The sequence below is a fragment of the Podarcis liolepis genome, assembly GCF_965112155.1.
Source record: "Podarcis liolepis genome assembly, chromosome: 7".
NCBI classification, from domain to species: domain Eukaryota; kingdom Metazoa; phylum Chordata; class Lepidosauria; order Squamata; family Lacertidae; genus Podarcis; species Podarcis liolepis.
This window is the reverse complement of record NC_139561.1, coordinates 4,994,631-5,014,509: the sequence shown is the minus strand read 5'-3', so window position 1 is coordinate 5,014,509 and position 19,879 is coordinate 4,994,631. Positions and strand designations below refer to the sequence as shown.

The 19,879-nt window shown below is 44.1% G+C and overlaps 1 protein-coding gene and 1 long non-coding RNA gene across 2 annotated transcripts in view; one reads left to right on the top strand and one right to left on the bottom strand.

Annotated features, from left to right (window-relative positions):
* The window catches only part of SLC4A5 (solute carrier family 4 member 5), an 87,801-nt gene that overhangs the window by 42,043 nt on the left and 25,879 nt on the right, over window positions 1-19,879 (bottom strand). Inside the window, exons 4-8 of the mRNA XM_083514168.1 lie at window positions 17,277-17,406; window positions 10,291-10,451; window positions 7,407-7,559; window positions 6,508-6,603; window positions 4,985-5,040 (exon numbers count right to left, since the gene is read on the bottom strand). Of these exons, the coding sequence (XP_083370294.1) occupies window positions 4,985-5,040; window positions 6,508-6,603; window positions 7,407-7,559; window positions 10,291-10,451; window positions 17,277-17,406 (596 nt within the window). The remainder of the gene's footprint in view (window positions 1-4,984; window positions 5,041-6,507; window positions 6,604-7,406; window positions 7,560-10,290; window positions 10,452-17,276; window positions 17,407-19,879) is intronic.
* On the top strand, window positions 1,913-4,535 carry LOC310712020. Its single transcript, XR_014528734.1, has 3 exons — window positions 1,913-2,021; window positions 2,814-2,972; window positions 4,411-4,535. It is a non-coding gene; the product is annotated as an uncharacterized lncRNA (long non-coding RNA).

The following is a 19,879-nucleotide window of genomic DNA, read 5'->3' as shown; positions in this document are numbered from 1 at the left end:
CCTTCATCTTTACAGACCAAGATGAATAATTGTCATTGGTCAGGAGGGGTGGAGAAGGCAAACCTCCCCCCTTCTTGGCATCCATTTTGAGTCCTTGCATTGACTCTAAAACACAAGCCTCTAAAATCCAATAGCTGGCTTGTTTACACTGTTGACACCTGGCAACTCTGACACTGGCTGCGTTGGAAAGTCCCTTCCACCAGTTCGTGAGGACCTAGTCATAACAAAACTGACTGTCCAGCCCTCTCGAGTAACTTTCCATTTCTCCTCTCTGAGGCACAGCCTTCTGAAGGACGTTGCTAGGCAACAGCACATTCCTTTCCTTGGACAGGAAACCACAAAAATGCCTGGTATGCAGGCCTCTTCTAAGTTGGAGCTGCTTTCCCACACACGCTCTCCGTGAAGCAGAGAATGAATCAATCTGCATTCACTCTTTTAAGCCCTTAAAAGTCTCATACCTTGAGCATCGGCTTTGCTGTCAGCTTCTTCTGGTCAGCTTCTGGCTGCAGAGAATCAGCCTCTCACATCAGGCTTCCATGGAGCAGAGGAGGACCTTTCACCAGCCTCTCATACAGATGTCCGATGGATCGAAGAAAACAGCAACCATCCGAAGGCTGCCAGTGTTGGAATTCTGCCTGGGTCAGAGGAATGTGCCACAGCGTAGGCACCGGCAGATATTCCTGTCTACCTCCCCGCGTCTCCACTCTGCTGATAAGCAGGCGAGGTCTCGGCGATTCATCTCAGATGTGTGAGAGGAACACACCGTTCATCATCTCTCCCCTTTGGTGTCCCCCAAGAGGGGAAAGAAGCAGACAGAAAACTATTTACATCCTTTATTTCTGTCTCTCATACCAGTACAGAGAAACATGTCTGCACTCGACAACAGCAAGAAGAAACTCCACCCATGTACTTCCAGTACGGGTCATATGACACACACACACTGAGCTAACATCCGGTGCTCAGTACAGATTGGACTGCCCCTTTGTTTCCATGGCAACAGTCACAAACATCCTGTCTGGCTTTCCAGCCACAAGCAGCTGACTGAGCTGCTGGAGCCTTTGCTTGCTGCAGCATTGGTGCTTTATGGTAAGACTTGACATCTTTCCGCAGGGCCTGCAAGACAGAGTTGTTCCACCAGGCCTTTGGTCAGGGCCCAGCCTGACTCCCTCCTCTGGCAACCTGCACGGAATGTTGCTTAACGGTTGCCATTAATTTGCTTTTAATTAATTTTTATAATGAAATGTTTTTAGAATGTTGGATTATTTGATTGTTTGATTATTTGATTGTTGTTAGCCGCCCTGAGCCCGGCTTCGGCTGGGGAGGGCGGGATATAAATAATAAATTTATTATTATTATTATTATTATTATTATTATTAAGCAGGGCTACTAAGTGAGCTCATAGCTGAGTAACATGATTCAGTGTCTTACAAGTTCTCATAGCTTGTACTCTAAACCGCAATGCTATGCTTGTACTCTAAACCGCAATGCTATCTGAAGAAGCTTGTACTCTAAACCGCAATGCTATCTGAAGAAGTGTGCATGCACACGAAAGCTCATACCAAGAACTAACTTAGTTGGTCTTTAAGGTGCTACTGGAAGGAATTTTTTTATTAATGCTATGCTAAGTTCATCATCTTGATCACATATCCCATAAGTAAACATAAAATGTGTGGGATAACCAGCCTCATATAACCAACATGCTTAAGTCTAATTAATGTATGAAGGCGTTAATACCATAAGAGTAAGCTGTCCTGCCAGGCTTAGCTATGACCACTTCCCCTTATCTTGGGAGGAACTAGGTATTCAAGCCTTTGTTCTCACAGTATACACGTGAACTTTGGTGTGTGAGGAGTTCTGAGCTGCTCCTGCCAGCCACATGGCTTTAACCAGCCTCTCTTGAGTTCCTATACCAATAGTTTAGGAACTTTTACCACTTTCTAAGCAAGCTAAGTTTTACTGCCTGTGCAACTTTTTCTGAATGCTGTATGGAAAAGCACATAAACCTGGCCTTTGGAGAGTTAGTAAGTAAACCATTTTAAATTTACCATACATGTGATCTTTTTCCTATGCTGGGGAAACAGGGAAACTTTGGTAGGAACTTGAAGGAGCATATTCTAAAGGTCTAACAGCCTAGATTTCCACACTTGGATGCATATTTTGTGATTTTAATGCTCCACTGGGGTTCTCTCCCAACTTGGATCTTGCTCCCAATTTGGATCTTGGGATCCAGGAATCCCCCCTCCACGAAGGGTGCTGAGATACAAAGAAGGAGAGCACTTATTTGATCTTATTACTTCTGTAGGAAGGAGAATTCAGCTTTTGATAAAACACCTTTGTGGAATTCTTTCTTCTTTGCAAACATTGATTGCAGCAGAAGAGCAAGATATGGATGTAGTGGAGGATAGAAACCTCACTTAACAGATCCATGCCCAAGACTCTTTTTGTCCTTTTCTGGCTGTTTCATTATTATTAGCCTAAAAAGGCTCAATAAACTTCAGGCTGAGGTTTATTATAATCTATATGCTGGCATGAGGAGAGGCATGTGAGTAAGGCAGAAAGCTCTCCCTCCTACCCACTGCTGCCACCCCCCCTTTTTACTAATCTTTTAAATCCATAATGGAAAAGAAGCCAACAAAGCTTTTGGAATAAGCAGAGAGCAGGAGTTAGGAGCAACCTCTAAGCTTCATGTAAAACTTCATGTAAAAGTCCCTTTGTAGTGGCCCTACTAGGCTGATTAAGACCAGTGTTCTTTTGGGAGCAAAATACTTTGCATGCCTTCAGGTTAACCCTCCCCACACCCACGTTTCAAGCAGGAGACGTGAACTTGCATTCAGAAGCTGCCAGATACCGAGTCAGAGCAATCGTCTGGAGTTCACTAGCAGAGGCTCTCCAGGATTTCTGATGGATCTCTCTCAGCCACACCTAGAGATGCCATGGATGGAATTTAGGACCTTCTGCATCATGCAAAACAGGTGCTTTGCCACAGATGTGCTGCTACAGCCCTTCCCTTTGTGTCAAAACAAATCCTTACTGCGCAGAACTAGGGAGGTGACCCCAAAGCAGTACTTCTGCCCCCTGCCGCCAGTGCCTTTGAGAGAATTTGGCATTAGTTGTGTGGGATAGCTCAGTTGGTAGAACATGAGACTTTTAATTCATGGTTGTGGGTTCAAGCCCCATGTTGGGCAAAAATAATCCGGCATTGCAGGGGGTTGGACTAGATGACCCTCGTGGTCCCTTCCAATTTTAAAATTCTATGATTCTCAGGCAAAGCTTTTTCATGCTGCCCCTATTGAATTTCTGCCAAAACCCTGTATAGGAAGGTTTTTTTTTTAAAAAAATGTTTAGTGTTTTTTAATGTTTTTATATAACATATTTTTCGCTCTATAAGACGCACCAGAACACAAGACGCACCTAGTTTTTGGAGGAGGAAAACAATAAAAAAAATATTCTGAATTTCAGAAGCCAGAACAGCAAGAGAGATCGCTGCACAGCGAAAGCAGCAATTCCTCTTGCTGTTCTGGCTTCTGGGATAGCTGCGCAGCCTGCATTCGCTCCATAAGACGCACACACATTTCCCCTTACTTTTTAGGAGGGAAAAAGTGAGTCTTATAGAGCAAAAAAATGCGGTATGTTGGAAGTTGCCCAGAGTGACTGGAGGAACCCAATCAGAAGGGTGAGGTATGACAACAACCACAACCACAATAATAGAACAGGACGTCCCTATTTTCATCGGAGCAATGTTGGAGGTAGCTTCTGAAAGAAATGTCATTTGAATTTACATTCCTCAGAACATCCATTCCTTTCACGAACTCCTGTCACTAGCCCTGCCAGCTGCCAGCGCTTCCTACTGAATGCTCAAGCTGCCACCGCCACCACTCCCAATGCAATGGACATGGCGGCTCAAAAGTGAACTCCAAATCCCCCCTCCCCATTAGGATGAAAAGGGATGGGGGGGGAGGGAATCTGTCAGTTCGGGTTCTCTCAGTTCCTATTTTTCCAAACCATAAATTATGTTATCCAGATTTCTGCAGCAACTTGCAATTATTATTATTATTATTATTATTATTATTATTTAATTTTCATGAAAATTCATGAGCATTTTGGTGCAAATTTATCCCAATAATATTTTTGTTGGCAGTTTTTGACTAAAATGCATTTTTGCAAGCAATTTTCTTAATATGATGCAGTTTTGTACATTATTTTTCTGAATATTTTAACTTTCATGCACACATTCCCCTAATATATTCATTTTTGAACAGACCAATTGATTGGAGAATTGCACTGCAAAATTTGAATACAGTAAGTGCAAATTTTAAAGGATGACTGCGTTTTGGTTTTCTCAGTGTTTCAGAAAGTGCAAATTTCACAGATTCATCTTTAAATTTGAACTTGTTTTGTTGCACCTTTCAGAAAGAGGTTCCAGCTTTAACCTGTTCCCTCCTCCTGCCATCCTTCTGATGCTGTTGAAAGCAGGCCACGTGACCCTGCTGCTGCTGCTGCACAGCGGAGCCGGTCCTTACCATGGACAACAAGACACCTCTACTTTGGAAACAAATGGATTCACATATTTTAATAATAATAATAATAATAATAATAATAATAATAATAATAATAATAATTTTTATTTATACCCCGCCCTCCCCAGCGAAGGCCGGGCTCAGAGCGGCTTACAAACAATAATAAAAACAAGATGATTACAACTTAAAAACAAAAATAAAATACAACATTAAAATTAAAATGTTAATTTTAAGACATTAATGTTTAAGACATGTGAAGACCACTGTAATGAATTCTTCACAAGAGGGACATCCTGCACAGCAATGAGAAGTTCTGAAAACAATTTCAAGTTTGTTTTATTGTGACAAGGAACACACATTGCAACTGGTTTTCATTTCGGGAAGCCAGTGACTACATTCGTGGCTGACCTTTGGTCCTGGGGCTTGGGAACCTAAAAGAAAAGATTTTAGTGTTTGGGATTTCCTACCTGATCTGTGCTTGGTGTATCTGTGATGTCGTTCATGCTTCTGCTTTGTGCATGGCCTAAAGGAGTAAACACATTATGCACCCATATATGATAAAATATAATTTATTAATTTTTTTAAAAAAATTGAGAGCTGAGTTTCTGGAAATTCTGTCTAGAGATTCAGACTTTTATGTTGTCTGTCCTTGATGTGATTTCTTCACCAAGAAGCCGCTACAACCCAACCCTGAGTATACCACCACAAAGTTTCTCAAACTAGATAGAATCAGGGCAGGCTATAAATCAGGGGTCTGCAACCTTTAAGAGAAGAAGAGCCACTTGGACCCGTTTCCGAAGGGGAAAAAAAACTGGGAGCCGCAAAACTCGTCATTATAAAAATAACTTTTTTCTCACTTTTTTATTATTTCTTTGTTTGACCCCTCAGAATTACTCCTCCTCATAGAAATAAACGTTAAATTAACAAGTTACCTTTTTTTTCTGTGTGTGTTCTTCACTCCCCTTCAAAACAGTGACCAGCGTACATGCCCCCTTTCAATGCAGTGACCAGCGTACATGCCACTTACAATGTAGCGGGCGGGCGGGAAGGTGACGTCGGGACGCTGCGTGACTAACACACGCACCGCCCCCATGCAACATCACAGCCAGTACAGCGCCCGCCACAGTGGGGAGTGTCGGGGTGCACAATGCGCCCCCTCCCCTCGCTAGTATCCACCCCGGAGCCGCGGCAAAGGTGTAAAAGAGCCACATGCGGCTCCGGAGCCGCGGGTTGCAGACCCCTGCTATAAATGAAGATTGATTTGGGGAGCTGAGTATATTCATACAATCCCTTCATAGCCCAAGAAGACCTCCAACCACATTTTCTGCAACACATTCATTGTTACCACCAATTTGCATATGTGGCAGAAAACGTATACATAGATAGCTTACAATATACAGGCATTAAAAAGAAAGTGTCAAAACCATGTTGAGGAGGGGATATTGAAAGAAAGGAAAAAGTGGTCCTTGAAGATGTGTGAAGGAATTTTCTGATGAGTTTTATGGCCCTGCTCTTCCTCTCTGCACCTGAGATGCTACTTTTGCTCTGCCTGATAAGGCCTAGTTATCTAACTGTAACCTCTGCTAGTTATGTGAATTAATTTATATGTACTAGTAAAGCTCAGTCAAGGAAATGCCTCCATATAAGCCTGTGCAATTTACAAGCCCGTGGACTCCACTTTTGTGGTTCCCCAGCAGCTGCAGTTATTCTGACCAAGTGAAAGGTGTTTCAAACATCACAACTGGTGTGGTTAATTGAAGGAAATTCACTGCGCCTGGTCTCATGCTCAGCACCAGAAATCATGGCTTTCCTCCATCATCCTGCTATTCTGGTACTACAGTGACATGCGCCTGTGCAGAAGTGTATCAGGACAAGGACGCCAGGGCCTTCCTCCGAGTGCCAGGACATGGGGTTGCCACAGTAAGTTGCTCCCTGCCTGCTGAGTTCTCTCCTGCCATTCTGTGACAGGAAGAACTGGAAGGAAACTCACGTAATCGCCCATAACTTGCGCTCTGCCTCATCCTGAGATCTTCTGACGAACGATGAAAGCTGGCCCCTGCAGCTGGACTCCGGACAGGGCTACGATCTGCGAACAGGAAGAAAGAAGATTGGAAATGAGAGGATCAGCTTGACACCTTGGAAAAGTTACACTTTGCATTTTTCTTTTTGAGACAATGAACAAAATAATTGTTCATCACTGCCTCAGTGCCTCTGTTTTCGGATGGGCATGCAACTCCATGAAAACCATTTTCCTGGCTGAGGTGAAGGACAAGATGGCACCTCTCCCTATTCCATAGACCAAAAAGCTGATTGGACGGGCGCCATTGACAGGGCAGTGTCCTCCCCTGAGTGCAGCAGGCTTGCTTAAGGGAGCGTAGGGTGGTCGGGCATTTGGCATGGACATCTCTCTCTTCTAACACCTCACGGCCACCCCCCAGCATCTGCCACCTGAGGCAGCTGCCTCACTCTACCTAATTTGTGGCATGTTTCTATACATTGCCTACATTATGATTCTGGATATGAAGCAGCCAGTGTGGAGCAGTGGTTAGAGTGTCAGAATCGAACCTGGGAGAGCAGGGTTCAAATCCCCACTCGGCCACGGGGCTCAATGGGTGACCTTGGGCCAGTCACTCCCTCTCAGCCCAACCTCCCTCATAGGATTGGACATAACCATCCAGGGGTCCTTTACCTTTACCTGTGGAGATTAAATGAGGAGAACCATGTATGCCACCTTGGGGGAAAAGGTGGGACACAAATGCCAAAACAACAAGAACAATACAACTATGTGTGGGAATGCACCCAGGGTGAACCTCTGTCTATACTACCACTGCAAATGTGTCTCTTCCACCTTGCCTGTGCAGAATGGCAAGCTGGGCAACCTGCACTCACTTGTGTTTGAGACGGATTTGCCAATATCTGCCAGGGATCGGTGGATGGGTTTCTTGGTCTGATGACGGTGTTTTCTCAGGAGCACGTAGCTTATTTTCTCGCGCAGTTCTGGTTTCAGCAGGCCGTCTTCTATCTGCTTCTCAATGACATCATCTGGGAGGGAGATATCATACATGTTACTGGTCTGCAGGGCCACCCCACCCCACCCCTGGTCGTGCACTTAACTGTGACAATCCTTGATGCCGCAGGAGGAGGGGGAAAGTCACTGCCATAAGCCTTGTTAGTGCCAAATAAGGCTCTATCCATCCATCTAGCCATCTATCTATCTATCTATCTATCTATCTATCTATCTATCTATCTATCTATCTATCTATCTATCTCTATCATCTATCATCTCTATCTATCATCTATCTATCTATCTATCTATCTATCTATCTATCTATCATCTATCTATCTATCTATCTTTCTATCTATCATCTAGCTAAAGGTAAAGGGACCCCTGACCATTAGGTCCAGTCTTGGCCGACTCTGGGGTTGTGGCGCTCATCTCGCTTTATTGGCCGAGGGAGCTGGCATACATGTTGCCAGGTCATGTTGCCAGCATGACTAAGCCACTTCTGGCGAACCAAAGCAGCGCACGGAAACACCATTTACCTTCCTGCTGAAGCGGTACCTATTTATCTACTTGCACTTTGACGTGCTTTCGAACTGCTAGGTTGGCAGGAGCAGGGACCGAACCACGGGAGCTCACCCCGTTGCGGGGATTTGAACCGGCGACCTTCTGATCAGGAAGCCCTAGGCTCTGTGGTTTAACCCACAGCACCACCCGCGTCCCTTATCATCCAGCTAGCTATCGGCTATTTGGCATGAACAGCATGTCAAGAGACTAAGAAATGTGTGTGTGTTTTTGTACATTCACAGTCACACTTAGAATGGATTCCTGAGTGTTAGGATGGTTGGTAAAGATATTTGACCACCCAGTTCCTAGAAATACAGGCTGATAACTCAGGATTTTGCTACTTTGATAGTGATTTCACTAACCTACTGACCCGTGACAGGGACTTATTTGCGGCAGTGGTGGTTCCCTATCTGTGGAGTATCCTGGTTGAGGTGTGCTTGCCCGCCTCACTATTAACATGCAGGAGGGATATAAACACATTCCCATTCACCCAGAAATTTGATGACTGAAAAACGCCTAGCAACCTAGAAATTATTAGCTGTGACAGTATGTGACTGGTTTGAGTTTGTTTTTTTAACTTAGATGTTCCTAACGTTTTAATTTTTAAAAGTATATTCTTTGTTATTTTAAATTTTTTAAGTAGTTTTTTTTTTTATTGCACTGTTTTATTACTTTGTTGTTTGCTGCCCATGGCTGCTTCCGGAGGACAAAGGGTTGCAGCCATGCAAACAATAAAATCCTCTTTTCAGAAAAAAATAAAATACTCATTCCCCCCCTGGAAATCTCCTTTAAGCAAACAAAGTGATAAATTTCTGTTCTTTTATGTATCTCTAGTTTCTCCCTATGTCCTACAACATAGTAAAGAAAGATGTTGTTGTAAATAAGGCACCTTGAAGCTTGAAATTATAAAATTATTTATTAAAACCCATGGGGCAGACTGGAGTGAAGCCTGCCGGCTCAGTCCAATCCGCCTGCCATTGGCCAAATAGGCAGGCAAGCTGCAATCCACTTCCCGGGCCTGAGGGAAGCCAAAAAGGGTTCCCCCAAGCCTGGCCAAACCCCACGCCTCCAACAGGACCGATGGATCCAGGAGAGGCGTTTTTTGCCATCCTGCAACAGCGCCTGATCTGGTGGTAAGTGTCATTACACAATAGATGAAACATGTATGAACGATTTTTCTAAATTTTCTTCTCTTGTTTCTTTATGCTTTTTCCGCCCCTCTATTTTTATTCAGTGCCCCCCAGTTGCACCCAGGCTACTAGCCCCTTGGATTGTCCCAGCACCCGAGGGGGAAGTATTGCCCACTTCGGGAAGCACTGGACTAGTCATTTAAATGGATGATAAAGCTATCAGTAGCTACTGCTTGTTGTGAGTCACTTTGAGTTGCTTTTGTAAAAATAGAGACGAGTAAGCTTAATAAATAATAATAGCCACAATTATGTTCTAGCTCCACTGTCTGAGTCAGAATGTCTCTGAAAATCAGCTGCTGGGAATGACAAGTAATAATAATAATAATAATAATAATTTATTATTTATACCCCGCCCATCTGGCTGGGTGTCCCCAGCCACTCTGGGCGGCTTCCATAAAAACCAAAAATACAGTAAAATATCACACGTTAAAAACTTCCCTGAACAGGGCTGCCTTAAGATGTCTTCTGAATGTCAGGTAGTTGTTTATCGCTTTGACATCTGCTGGAAGGGCGTTCCACAGGGCGGGCGCCACTACCGAGAAGGCCCTCTGCCTGGTTCCCTGAAGCTTTGCGTCTCGCAATGAGGGAACCGCCAGAAGGCCCTCGGCGCTGGACCTCAGCGTCCAGGCAGAATGATGGGGGTGGAGACGCTCCTTCAGGTATACTGGACCGAGGCCAGTGGGGAGAGGACCACTGTTCTCAGGCCCCACCTGCAGGATTCCCATTGGCGCACCTGGTTGGCCACGGTGAGAATAGGATGAAGGACTAGATGGGTCCCCTTTGGCCTGATCTAGCAGGACTCTTCCTATTGACTGAAATACATTACAATTCATGGTCCTGACACCACCCCTCATTATGGGTTGAATCACAGAATCATAGAGTTGGAAGGCACCCCAGGGTCATCTAGTCAAACCTCCTGCAATGCAAGAATCTCAGCAACTTCCGAATGCCTCGTTGATTTGCTCAGCAGCTTCTGAGTGGATTGTGCTTATAGTTGCATATCTGAGGTCCATACCTATTATTTGTGGCAAGGAGTAGCCATCTAGATCGAGCATCACGGTACCCGTCTGCAGGCAAGTGCGTAGCTCAAAGAGGCTATGCAAAGATAAGGTTGACACGTGTGGTTTGCTCCACCTCTCCCCTCCTTCTTCTACCTTCTCTTCAAACTTGATCCACCTGAAACAAAGATGACGGAGATGAGACATGACTAGTGCTCAGCATAAATGATACACATGTGGTATGACCAACATGTCTTATTAATGCATGAAGGGGTTAATGCCATAGAGTATGCCAGGCATAGCTAGGGCACTCCCTCTCCCCTTGGGAGTAAGCTAATCAAGCATATTGTTGTATTTCAGTCTACCCGCTAAGCTCAGTGTGTGAGGTCTGAGCTGGTTGCCACCAACAATATAGTTGGTGCAATCACACAGTAAGTGTCTCTTGGAACAGCATGCTTAAGTTCTGTTAAGAGGCAAGGCAGCTGCTGGGGAGATTTTCACTTTTGGCAGCATTCAGGATAAAACTGCAAAAACATACAGTGTATTTTAAGTGTATTTGCTATACAGTGGTACCTTGCAAGACGAGTGCCTCGCAAGACAAAAAACTCGCAAGACGAAAGGGTTTTTTGTTTTTTGAGCTACTTCGCAAGACGATTTTCCCTATGGGCTTGCTTCGCAAGATGGAAACGTCTTGCAAGTTTGTTTCCTTTTTCTTAACACCGTTAATACAGTTGTGACTTGACTTCGAGGAGCAACTCATAGAACGCGGTGTGGTAGCCTTTTTTGAGGTTTTTAAAGACTTTGGTGATTTTTGAAGCTTTCCCAAAACTTTCCTGACACCGTGCTTCACAAAACGAAAAAAACCGCAAGACGACAAAACTTGCGGAACGAATTAATTTCGTCTTGCGAGGCACCACTGTAGTTGTTGTTGTTCCCAATAGTAATAACCAAATAATCAATGCAAGGCAGTCATCTTTTCGTTAAGCAAAATGATACGTCTGTTGCATTGCTGGTACTAGGGTCATTTAACGATTTATGGCCACTTCCAGAGTGTCACTAATTTGCAGATACGTATAATTAAATTGTACACCAGCCAATTTAGGCTGTGCAATTAAAGTGGATTTGGAGCCCCCGTGCAACAAGTCCACTCTCAAAAATGAAACAACTCCCCAATGCTTTTATGTTATGAAAAGTAACAGGAAAATGCACTAGAACGGCTGGGATGATGGTGATACTGGGCGATGAATATAACCTCCATGCAAACAAATCCAAATGAGTGCTGCTCAATAAACAGCAACGTCATATAACTATACATAACCACGTTGGGCTATATATAAGGATGAACACTTAATAAACAGGTCATGTGGAAGAGTCCCATACAACTGTCATTCAGTTATAAACTACTGCTTAAAGAAGTCATTACAAGTGATCCTACATAAGGGAGGGGCTACATTTAAAAACAGTATGTTCAAAAGTCTGGACTAAAGTTTTATTTATTTCTAGATTGCCTGTTGACCAAAATCTTCTGGGTGGTGTACAAGAATCAATAAAACAGCAGAAGAGCTCCATTTTGGCAGGCCCAAAATTTTACTTTCAAACTCCTTCTTGCTTAAGGGTGTGTGCATTTAGTCACTTAGCTCCCTGTGTAAATTGGGAATCTGACATCTTTCCATCTTTAGTGAGCATTCATTCTGATTTCTTTGTGGGGAAGTGATATGGTATGATTTGATCCTGAACCTCAGGCCACTTGGCCACAGCCATGGCTTTCCTCAAAGAATCAAGGGAACTGTCATTTGTAAAGGCTGCTGAGAGTTGATAGGAGACCCCTATTCACCTCAAGAGATGCACTTCCCTGAGTTCTCTGGGAAGAGGGGTTGATTGTTAAACCTTCTGGACATTGGGGGGTGGGATATGGGTCTCCTAAAAGCCCCCACCACCCTGGACAGATTACAGTTCCCATGATTCTTTGGGGAAAGCCATGACAGTTCAAAGTGGTACATATGACCCTGCTTTAAATGTATACTGCAGAGGGGCCCATAGGCTGTAACCACCTTGTAGCAGGGACCTTCCTTTTCATAATTTGCAAAGGATCATGAACACGGATTGTGCTATACAACCAATTAACATCAAGTCTTCCTTTGCAAATTCTCCTCAGAACACACGAGCCAGGCGTGTGCACAGAAATGGGGAAATCAGAATGACTGCACAACAAAGGCTGAATAACTTCCCTGCAAACTTTGTACAAACAGTGCAGGATGAATGCCCAAAAAACAGTTTGTCTGGAAGTGACCAGTGTCACAGAAGTACATAATGAGTTGTGAGCCAAAGCATCTGTGGAAGAAGGCACCACAAGTCAAAGGCAACGCATTTTAAACATGGCTGTTATTATCTTTCTGTGTCCAATACAAGTATAACAATTAAAAGTGGGGTGTGTAGACATGAATATTCTTTTTATTCTCCCCCCCCTTAGCATTGCAGTACTGTATATAACCAGGAAAGTAGGACCATTACAGTGAGCTGTAATGTTTCTTGCTTGTTGATGTGCCATTTTTAGGCAAAGGAGGGTAGAGAAGTCATTCCCTCCCCCCGCCCACCCAGCACGCACATTTCAAAGCACATGTACTTCAGGAATGCTTTGATATGTGGCCAACTCACTGGTTCTACGCTCCTCTGTACCAGGTATGCATGCCAAGGGTGCAAATCCCTTTATTCAAAGAGGCAAATGTTTAGCCTATCTTGATAATATTGCTTCAGAATTATTAGAGCAAAACAAAATAACCCTAATAAATGCTCATAAAATATGCTCCTGTTTTGCAATTTAATCCAGAACAAAGAGCAGGCTGTGAAAGTTTCTCAGCTTTCAACTAGCGGGAGAACTACAGAGTTCAATGGCTGCCTTGCCTGTGGGCAAGTGGTGGCTGCGACCACCAGCAGGTGGGGTCAGAACCAATGACAGGCAGAGTCACTTGGCTGCACTGGATGTAAGGAAACAGGCAGGTGGGGAGAGGCTGGCTGAAAGCAGACGGCATTTGGTGGCCAGTGCCTCATTTGCCCCAATGGACCAGCCTCCATGACTGTGGGTCCTAACACAGCTGACAGAAATATCTTTAGGTGCCATTTACCATCTCTCTGAAGCCACTGGGAGCTGTCATCAAGTGTGATGAAGCAGCAAAAAAGGCTAATGCTATTCTAGGCTGCATCAACAGAAGTCGAGTGTCCACATCGAGGGAAGTCATAGTCCCACTCTATTCTGCCTTGGTCAGATGCCACCTGGAGTCCTGTGTCCAGTTCTGGGCACCATAATTTAAGAAGGATGGAACGTGTGTAGAAGAGGGCGGCCAAGATAATCAATGGTCTGGAAAACAAGCCTTATTTGGGATTTCCATAGAATGCTGTTTGCTCCAATTCAGCTTTAAATAGTGGGTTTTTGCAGGGAAAGCTCCAGAGCAAAAAAGACACTCAGACACGGAGCTTTAAAACACAGAACATGCCTGAAAAGTGCAGAGGGAAGTGTGACAGGTCTTGGCACCCCAAATTTCAGTGGCTCCTAGATCTGCCTTTGGTACGGCTAAGCCCTAAGTTAGGTTGTCTAGGATGGGAGCTTTCTATTTAAAGCAACTGTGCCATTTTGATTGGTGCCGGGCTCTGAGGATGAAAATTCCTATTTTGACTTGCCAAAGGTTCATTTGCAAAGTACCAGCCTTTTACTATGTGAAACGAAGCCTAGGCACCCTGCAGCTAAATTCCTGATCTGGATTCCTAAGTCAAGGAGAGCGGAAATCCTGAGCTGGCAATGCTAAAATGCTGACAAAGAGAGGCAAGCAGATATCCTCGTGGACTGTGGCAGCAGTACAGAAATTCAAACAGTTTCAGCCACTGGCATTTTGTTTGTAGAACAGGAAATGCACAGTGCTCTCACCCTGGAAACAGTAACGAATGAGTGTTTGATGGGTTAATCTCCACATGTTCAATGGACGGTATCCTGCCCTGTCATGATAGGGGACATGTGATTTTAAATAATGTAAGAAGAGTCTCACTGCAGTAACAAGCCAAGGACTCATTCAGTGTTGCATCTTGTTCTCATATTCCTCCAGGAAGTCTGTGAGTGGAACTTGAATGCAAAGAGGCTTTGGGGCTAGCACAACCTTCTGGGACTCACTGAAATGTATTCACTGAAAGCACCTGCAATCTAGCACGGCTGTGACAGGACGGCCCTACCTTCTGGAGATCACCTCAAGCAGCGTTACGCTGGGAGGCCGCAGTAACAGGCCCTTAGCTTCTCTCCCACAATATTCTCCTCTGTTAGAGCAGAGCTATGTCTCTCTCTCTCAAGAATATAAGGAGAGCGTGCTGGATCAAGCCAAGAGCCCACCTGGTCCAGCACTCTGTTGTCAAAGCGGCCACCCAAGTGTCTATATAGGAAAGCCCCCCCAAGAAGCACAACAATGTTCTCTTGCCTTTTGCCTAACTCAGCAAATTTTCTTGGACGGGCTCTGCTTAGAAACCAGGGATTAAGATGTTTCTGTTATGTAGGGCTCACTCAAGCTGTGCTTATCCAGAGCACGGCTGTTGCCTTTTCTGGGGGCTTTTCAGTATCGCCCAGCAGAGTCTCGACATTGTTAACCCGTGTGCTAGGAAGAAAACTCCATGCTTCTGAAAATCTCCTCCTCCTCCTTGATAACTATACTAGACATTCCTCTTAAACAATCATTATCACAGCTACCTAGAATGCAGATGGTCACCCTTTACACCCTCTTCTCGGTTCTCTGGAGCAGCCTTTTCCCCTTCCGATATTTTGAGTTATTGGCTGCATTCGTATGGCAGTTGGTTCTGCTTTTCTGACATTTCCCTAGTTTTAATTTCTGCATTATATTTCTTGCTTTCACACAACAGGGAAGCAGCTTTTGGCAGCTCTGATATACAGGAGCTATTCTGAATACAAAACCAAAGTATGAAGGTTGTGCCTGCCCCGTCTCTCCTGGCACTGAGGGAGCACATTAGACAAGGTCATTATGTGGCGCAAGCTTGGAGCCACTGCGGGGCATGTGGGGCAGAGGGAGACAGAGTTAATCAAAATCTATCTTATTAACTGCCTGACCTCACGGCATTGATCCCATTTAAACATGGCATAAACACCCACAAATCCCTTTGTTCTTCACCATTGAGAGGCTCAGCGAGGCTCAAACCTGCTATTCGAGTCCCCGACTCTTCCCCTCCCTGCTGCTCAAACTCAGGATGTGAAATTTAGTAAATAATAATAATAATAATAATGAAAAAACAACTGGTTATAAAGCCTCAGCTGGAAAGGAAATTCCATGTGGATTTCGTTTGTGTGAAAAAGTTAGTAAGCTGGTAATTCAATAAAGTAAGGACATCTTGCATTCTCTTTAATACTTTGATAAAAGCTATGGGGCTTTTAAAAGGTTTACTTTATTGGTTTGCAATAAAAGAGCAAAGTTAACTCTTTAACTGCTGGCTGCAAATAAGGCTCATAGCAAGGTGGCTTTTTCTTGTCACTTATTCACATAGTTCAGATTTATGCTACCAGTTCAGCATGGGGCTGGCCTAAGGGAACTGACCTGCACACTGCCAAGATAATGTTTAATTCAGACTCAACAGCCTATTTCCTTGAAAGCAAACCCCACTGTGGCTTGCTTCTTAGTAAATGTGCTTAGGATCTCACTCTGAGAGCTCTAAGTTTGCGGGGGCGGGAGATGGCCAGAGGAGACTGGGTGCTGTCAGGGAACTGACATCGGAGCTAGAGGCGGAGGGAAGGCTCTCAAATGATGCTGGAGAAGGGCCCAGCAGGGAGAGAGGCAGCTTCGCAGATGGGGAAGCAAATCACCAGGGATATAGAGGGGCTGATGGGGGAATCGGTGAGAGGGCTCCAGGACTCTTCACCGGACACCAGCGGGGAGAGCACGGGTCCTCCGCTACCCACGCCCACCCTGCGCAGAAGACTTCCGCGCAGAGAGAGTAGGAGGAGACTGGGTGTCAAACAACTTTCATGTTGGAAAATATTTAAGAAACGCCCACTGACGGATTCTGCCAGTGACTGAGGCAGCCACCATGAGAAGGGGCTGTGCAGTCAGAAAGTTTTAACAAGGCAAATTAGCCGAGAAAGGCACCAGTTTACACATGAGTAACTCATACCCATTACAGGTGCCAACTGGGGAAACTGGAGGAAACAGTGTGTGTATGTAGTGGCAGAGGAAAGTCACTGAAGTTGGCTGCAGCCTCCATGCAGGAGCAGGAATGCAGGGAGGAAATGGTAAAGGAAACTCTTAAAGGGGGTTGGCCAATCTGCGGCCCTCAAAATCAGCTCCAAGCCTGAGCCCAGTAGCAGCAGAATGGATTTAAGAACATAAGAAGAGCCATCTAGATCTGGCCAATGGCCCATCGAGTTCAGTAGCATGATCTTACAGTGGATGACCAGACACCTTTGGGACCCAAATGCAAGAGAATTCCCCCCCCCCCCATCTCCAGCAGTTGCTCTTCAGAAGCACTGCTGCCTCCAACTGTGAAGGCAGAGCAGGACCGTCCTGGCTGGTAGCCTTCAATAGCCCTCCCCTCCATGAAGGATCCATGCTGGTCCAACAAAATCTGACCATGGATTCCTGTTACGCGTGAATCAGCTTTCGGAGTGTTAATTTCTGTTCTGGTTGCAAAACAGAAAGCAATGAGCATATGAAACAGGCTAGGACTGAAGGCTTTCAACAGCTTTCTCCACACACCCCAAACACTCACTTTGGATCACTGGACAAGGTGGTAACCCTTTCCCCCTGATAAATAATATTTTGCAGCTTTTAGTTTGCCCAGAAGTGACAGCGTGGCAAAGAAGATTGTGAATCAAGGCATCTCTCAAACCAGGTTCTACTCTCTTAAAAATTATGGTCTGCCTCCAGCAAAGGCCTTCTTCCTTCAAGAGCACATACCTCAGGAGGAAAATGTGTGAGTCACCCAAGAGAAGCAGCTGCTTACAACCCTCCCGCTTTTTCCATACCTGGCTGATTCCTTCCACTCCATTTCTTCTCCATCATGCTGGAGCGTGTCCATCTCAGTGAACAGGGTGGGGTTGGGGGGATCGTCATCTTCACCCAGGATATACCGGAGGCGTTCAGCAGCTGGAGACACTGAGCCAAGATTGGAAAAGATAATCAGTGACAGGCAGGTGCTATTCACATGTTCCAAACTTTCAGTTCAGTTGCTCTAGAAAACCATCTAGAAGAGATGATGATGATATTTTATTTATACCCTGCCCATCTGGCTGGGTTACCCCAGTCACTCTGGGCAGCTTCCAACACACATAAAAATAATAAAAATAAAATCAAACATTAATAGTAACAATCTGATCCAATATAAAAAGTCACAATAACTTTAAAATAAACAACTTATATCAAATAAAGCCATATGCGAGAAGCCAAGTTACAGGGAACCAGACAGAGGGCCTTCTCGGTAGTGGCGCCTTCCCTGTGGAACGCCCTCCCACCAGATGTCAAAGAGAACAACAACTACCAGGCTTTTAGAAGACATCTGAAGGCAGCCTTGTTTCGGGAAGCTTTTAATGTTTGATGTATTATAGTATTTTAATATTCTTTTGGAAGCTGCCCAGAGTGGCTGGGGAAGCCCAGCCAGATGGGCGGGGTATAAATAATAAATTATTTATTATTATTATTATTATTATTATTATTATTATTATTATTATTATTATTTATTCAACTTATACGCTGCCCTATACCCGGAGGTCTCAGGGCGGTTCCAACAAGACTACAACATATAATGTTGTATATGAAAACAAATTTTAAACCATTAAATACACTAGCAGGATAGACATAAACATGAGCAGTAAGAAATAACTTAAGGGAGCAAAAATGTTACATTTGTAAATAGGATTGAATTGGTTATGCAATAAGATTGCAATATAAAATGAGGAACCACACAGAGGGGAGGAGGGAAGTAAAAGAAAAAGCAGGTTCAATTTGTTTATATTTATATTTTGTTGTTAAAATATTGTAGAATGGAAAAATAAAATATTATTAAAAAGCAATATTCAATAATCCATTAGAATCCAATAGAAACAGTAAATTTAAACATCAGCAAATACCAGTAATAATTAATCAGTTTACACTTATCAATTACAATAAAGAATTAGTTACAGATAGGTAGCCGTGTTGGTCTGCCATAGTCAAAATAAAAAAATTCCTTCCAGTAGCACCTTAAAGACCAACTTGGTATGAGCTTTCGTGTGCATGCACACTTCTTCAGATACACTGAAACAGAAGTTGCCAGATCCTTCTATATAGTGAGAAGGTGGGGAGGGGTATTATTCAGAAGGGTGGTGGGAATGGGTGATTGGCAGATAGCTGAGATGAGCCTGTTGACGACTCTTAACGACTGCAATAGGTCTTACAGGAAAAGGCAAGGGGTGAGAAGGTGAAAAATGGCTTAGTCATGTATAATGAGATAAGAATCCAATGTCTCTGTTCAGACCAGGTCTCTCCATGGTTTTAAGTTTGGTAATGAGTTGCAATTCAGCAACTTCTCTTTCCAGTCTATTTCTGAAATTCCTTTGTAGTAAAACAGCTACTTTGAGATCTTGTATGGAATGTCCTGGGAGATTGAAGTGTTCTCCTACTGGTTTCTCTGTTTTGTGATTCTTATCACAGTAAATAAAGAATTACTAATCTATAATCAATAAAAACCACAGCAAATCACAATGCATAAAATACCACAAAACATATAAAACCATTTAAAAGGATCAAAATGAGAAACAAGGACACACAACTTATAATTTATTTATTTTCAACTATCCCTGAGCTACTCTCTTTCCAGGTGCTTCTGCTATTCTCAAAGTCATGGTCTGGGAAAGGCTCCTAGGGCTGGAGGGCGGGGCAAGGCAGGGGCCTGGTGACCAGCAGAAAGTCTGTCTCCCTTCAGTTCTTCAATTAAAGATCAAGTGAGTGTAGGGTTTGTTGCAAGGGATGTAGCTATGGTGAAATGCTAATATACCCTTCTGAGGTCCCACCTTGAACCTTGTCAGTGGGGCTGAGCTAACCCAAACCTAATCTGCTTTTGGTGGTAGTGAGAGCCTTTCCTAGCTTGGTGCCTCCAGCTGTTTTGGACTACAACTCCCATCAGTATATTTAAGGCAGGATTAACTGCAATACCTTTCCTCCAATTACAGTAATCTTTGGAAATTGTGGTGTAGGTTTAACTGTTATACTGTCCTTCCAGCAATAGGTGGCACTGTGTCCAGCTGAGGCCATGAGCCATGCTGTTGCTCTGGACCAGAGCTTTCCAAACTGTGTGTCATGATACATTAGTGTATCGGCTGCAGTGTGTAGGTGCGCCACACGAATGCTCTCCATGCCCCACCCAGGACTGGAAAGGGAGTGGGCAGCCCGCCGGTTTACTAGTAAAACTGAATTAGTGTGTCGCGAAATGATGCATAAAAGGTGTGTCACCAACATGGAAAGTTTGGAAAGTTCTGTTCTAGACTGTTCTTTTTGCAATAAGGCTGTTACACGACCAACAAAGTGCATCACATAATCCCATACATCCTGGAAGATGAAATGAAACAATGGGTGCACATGAAGATAGATAAAA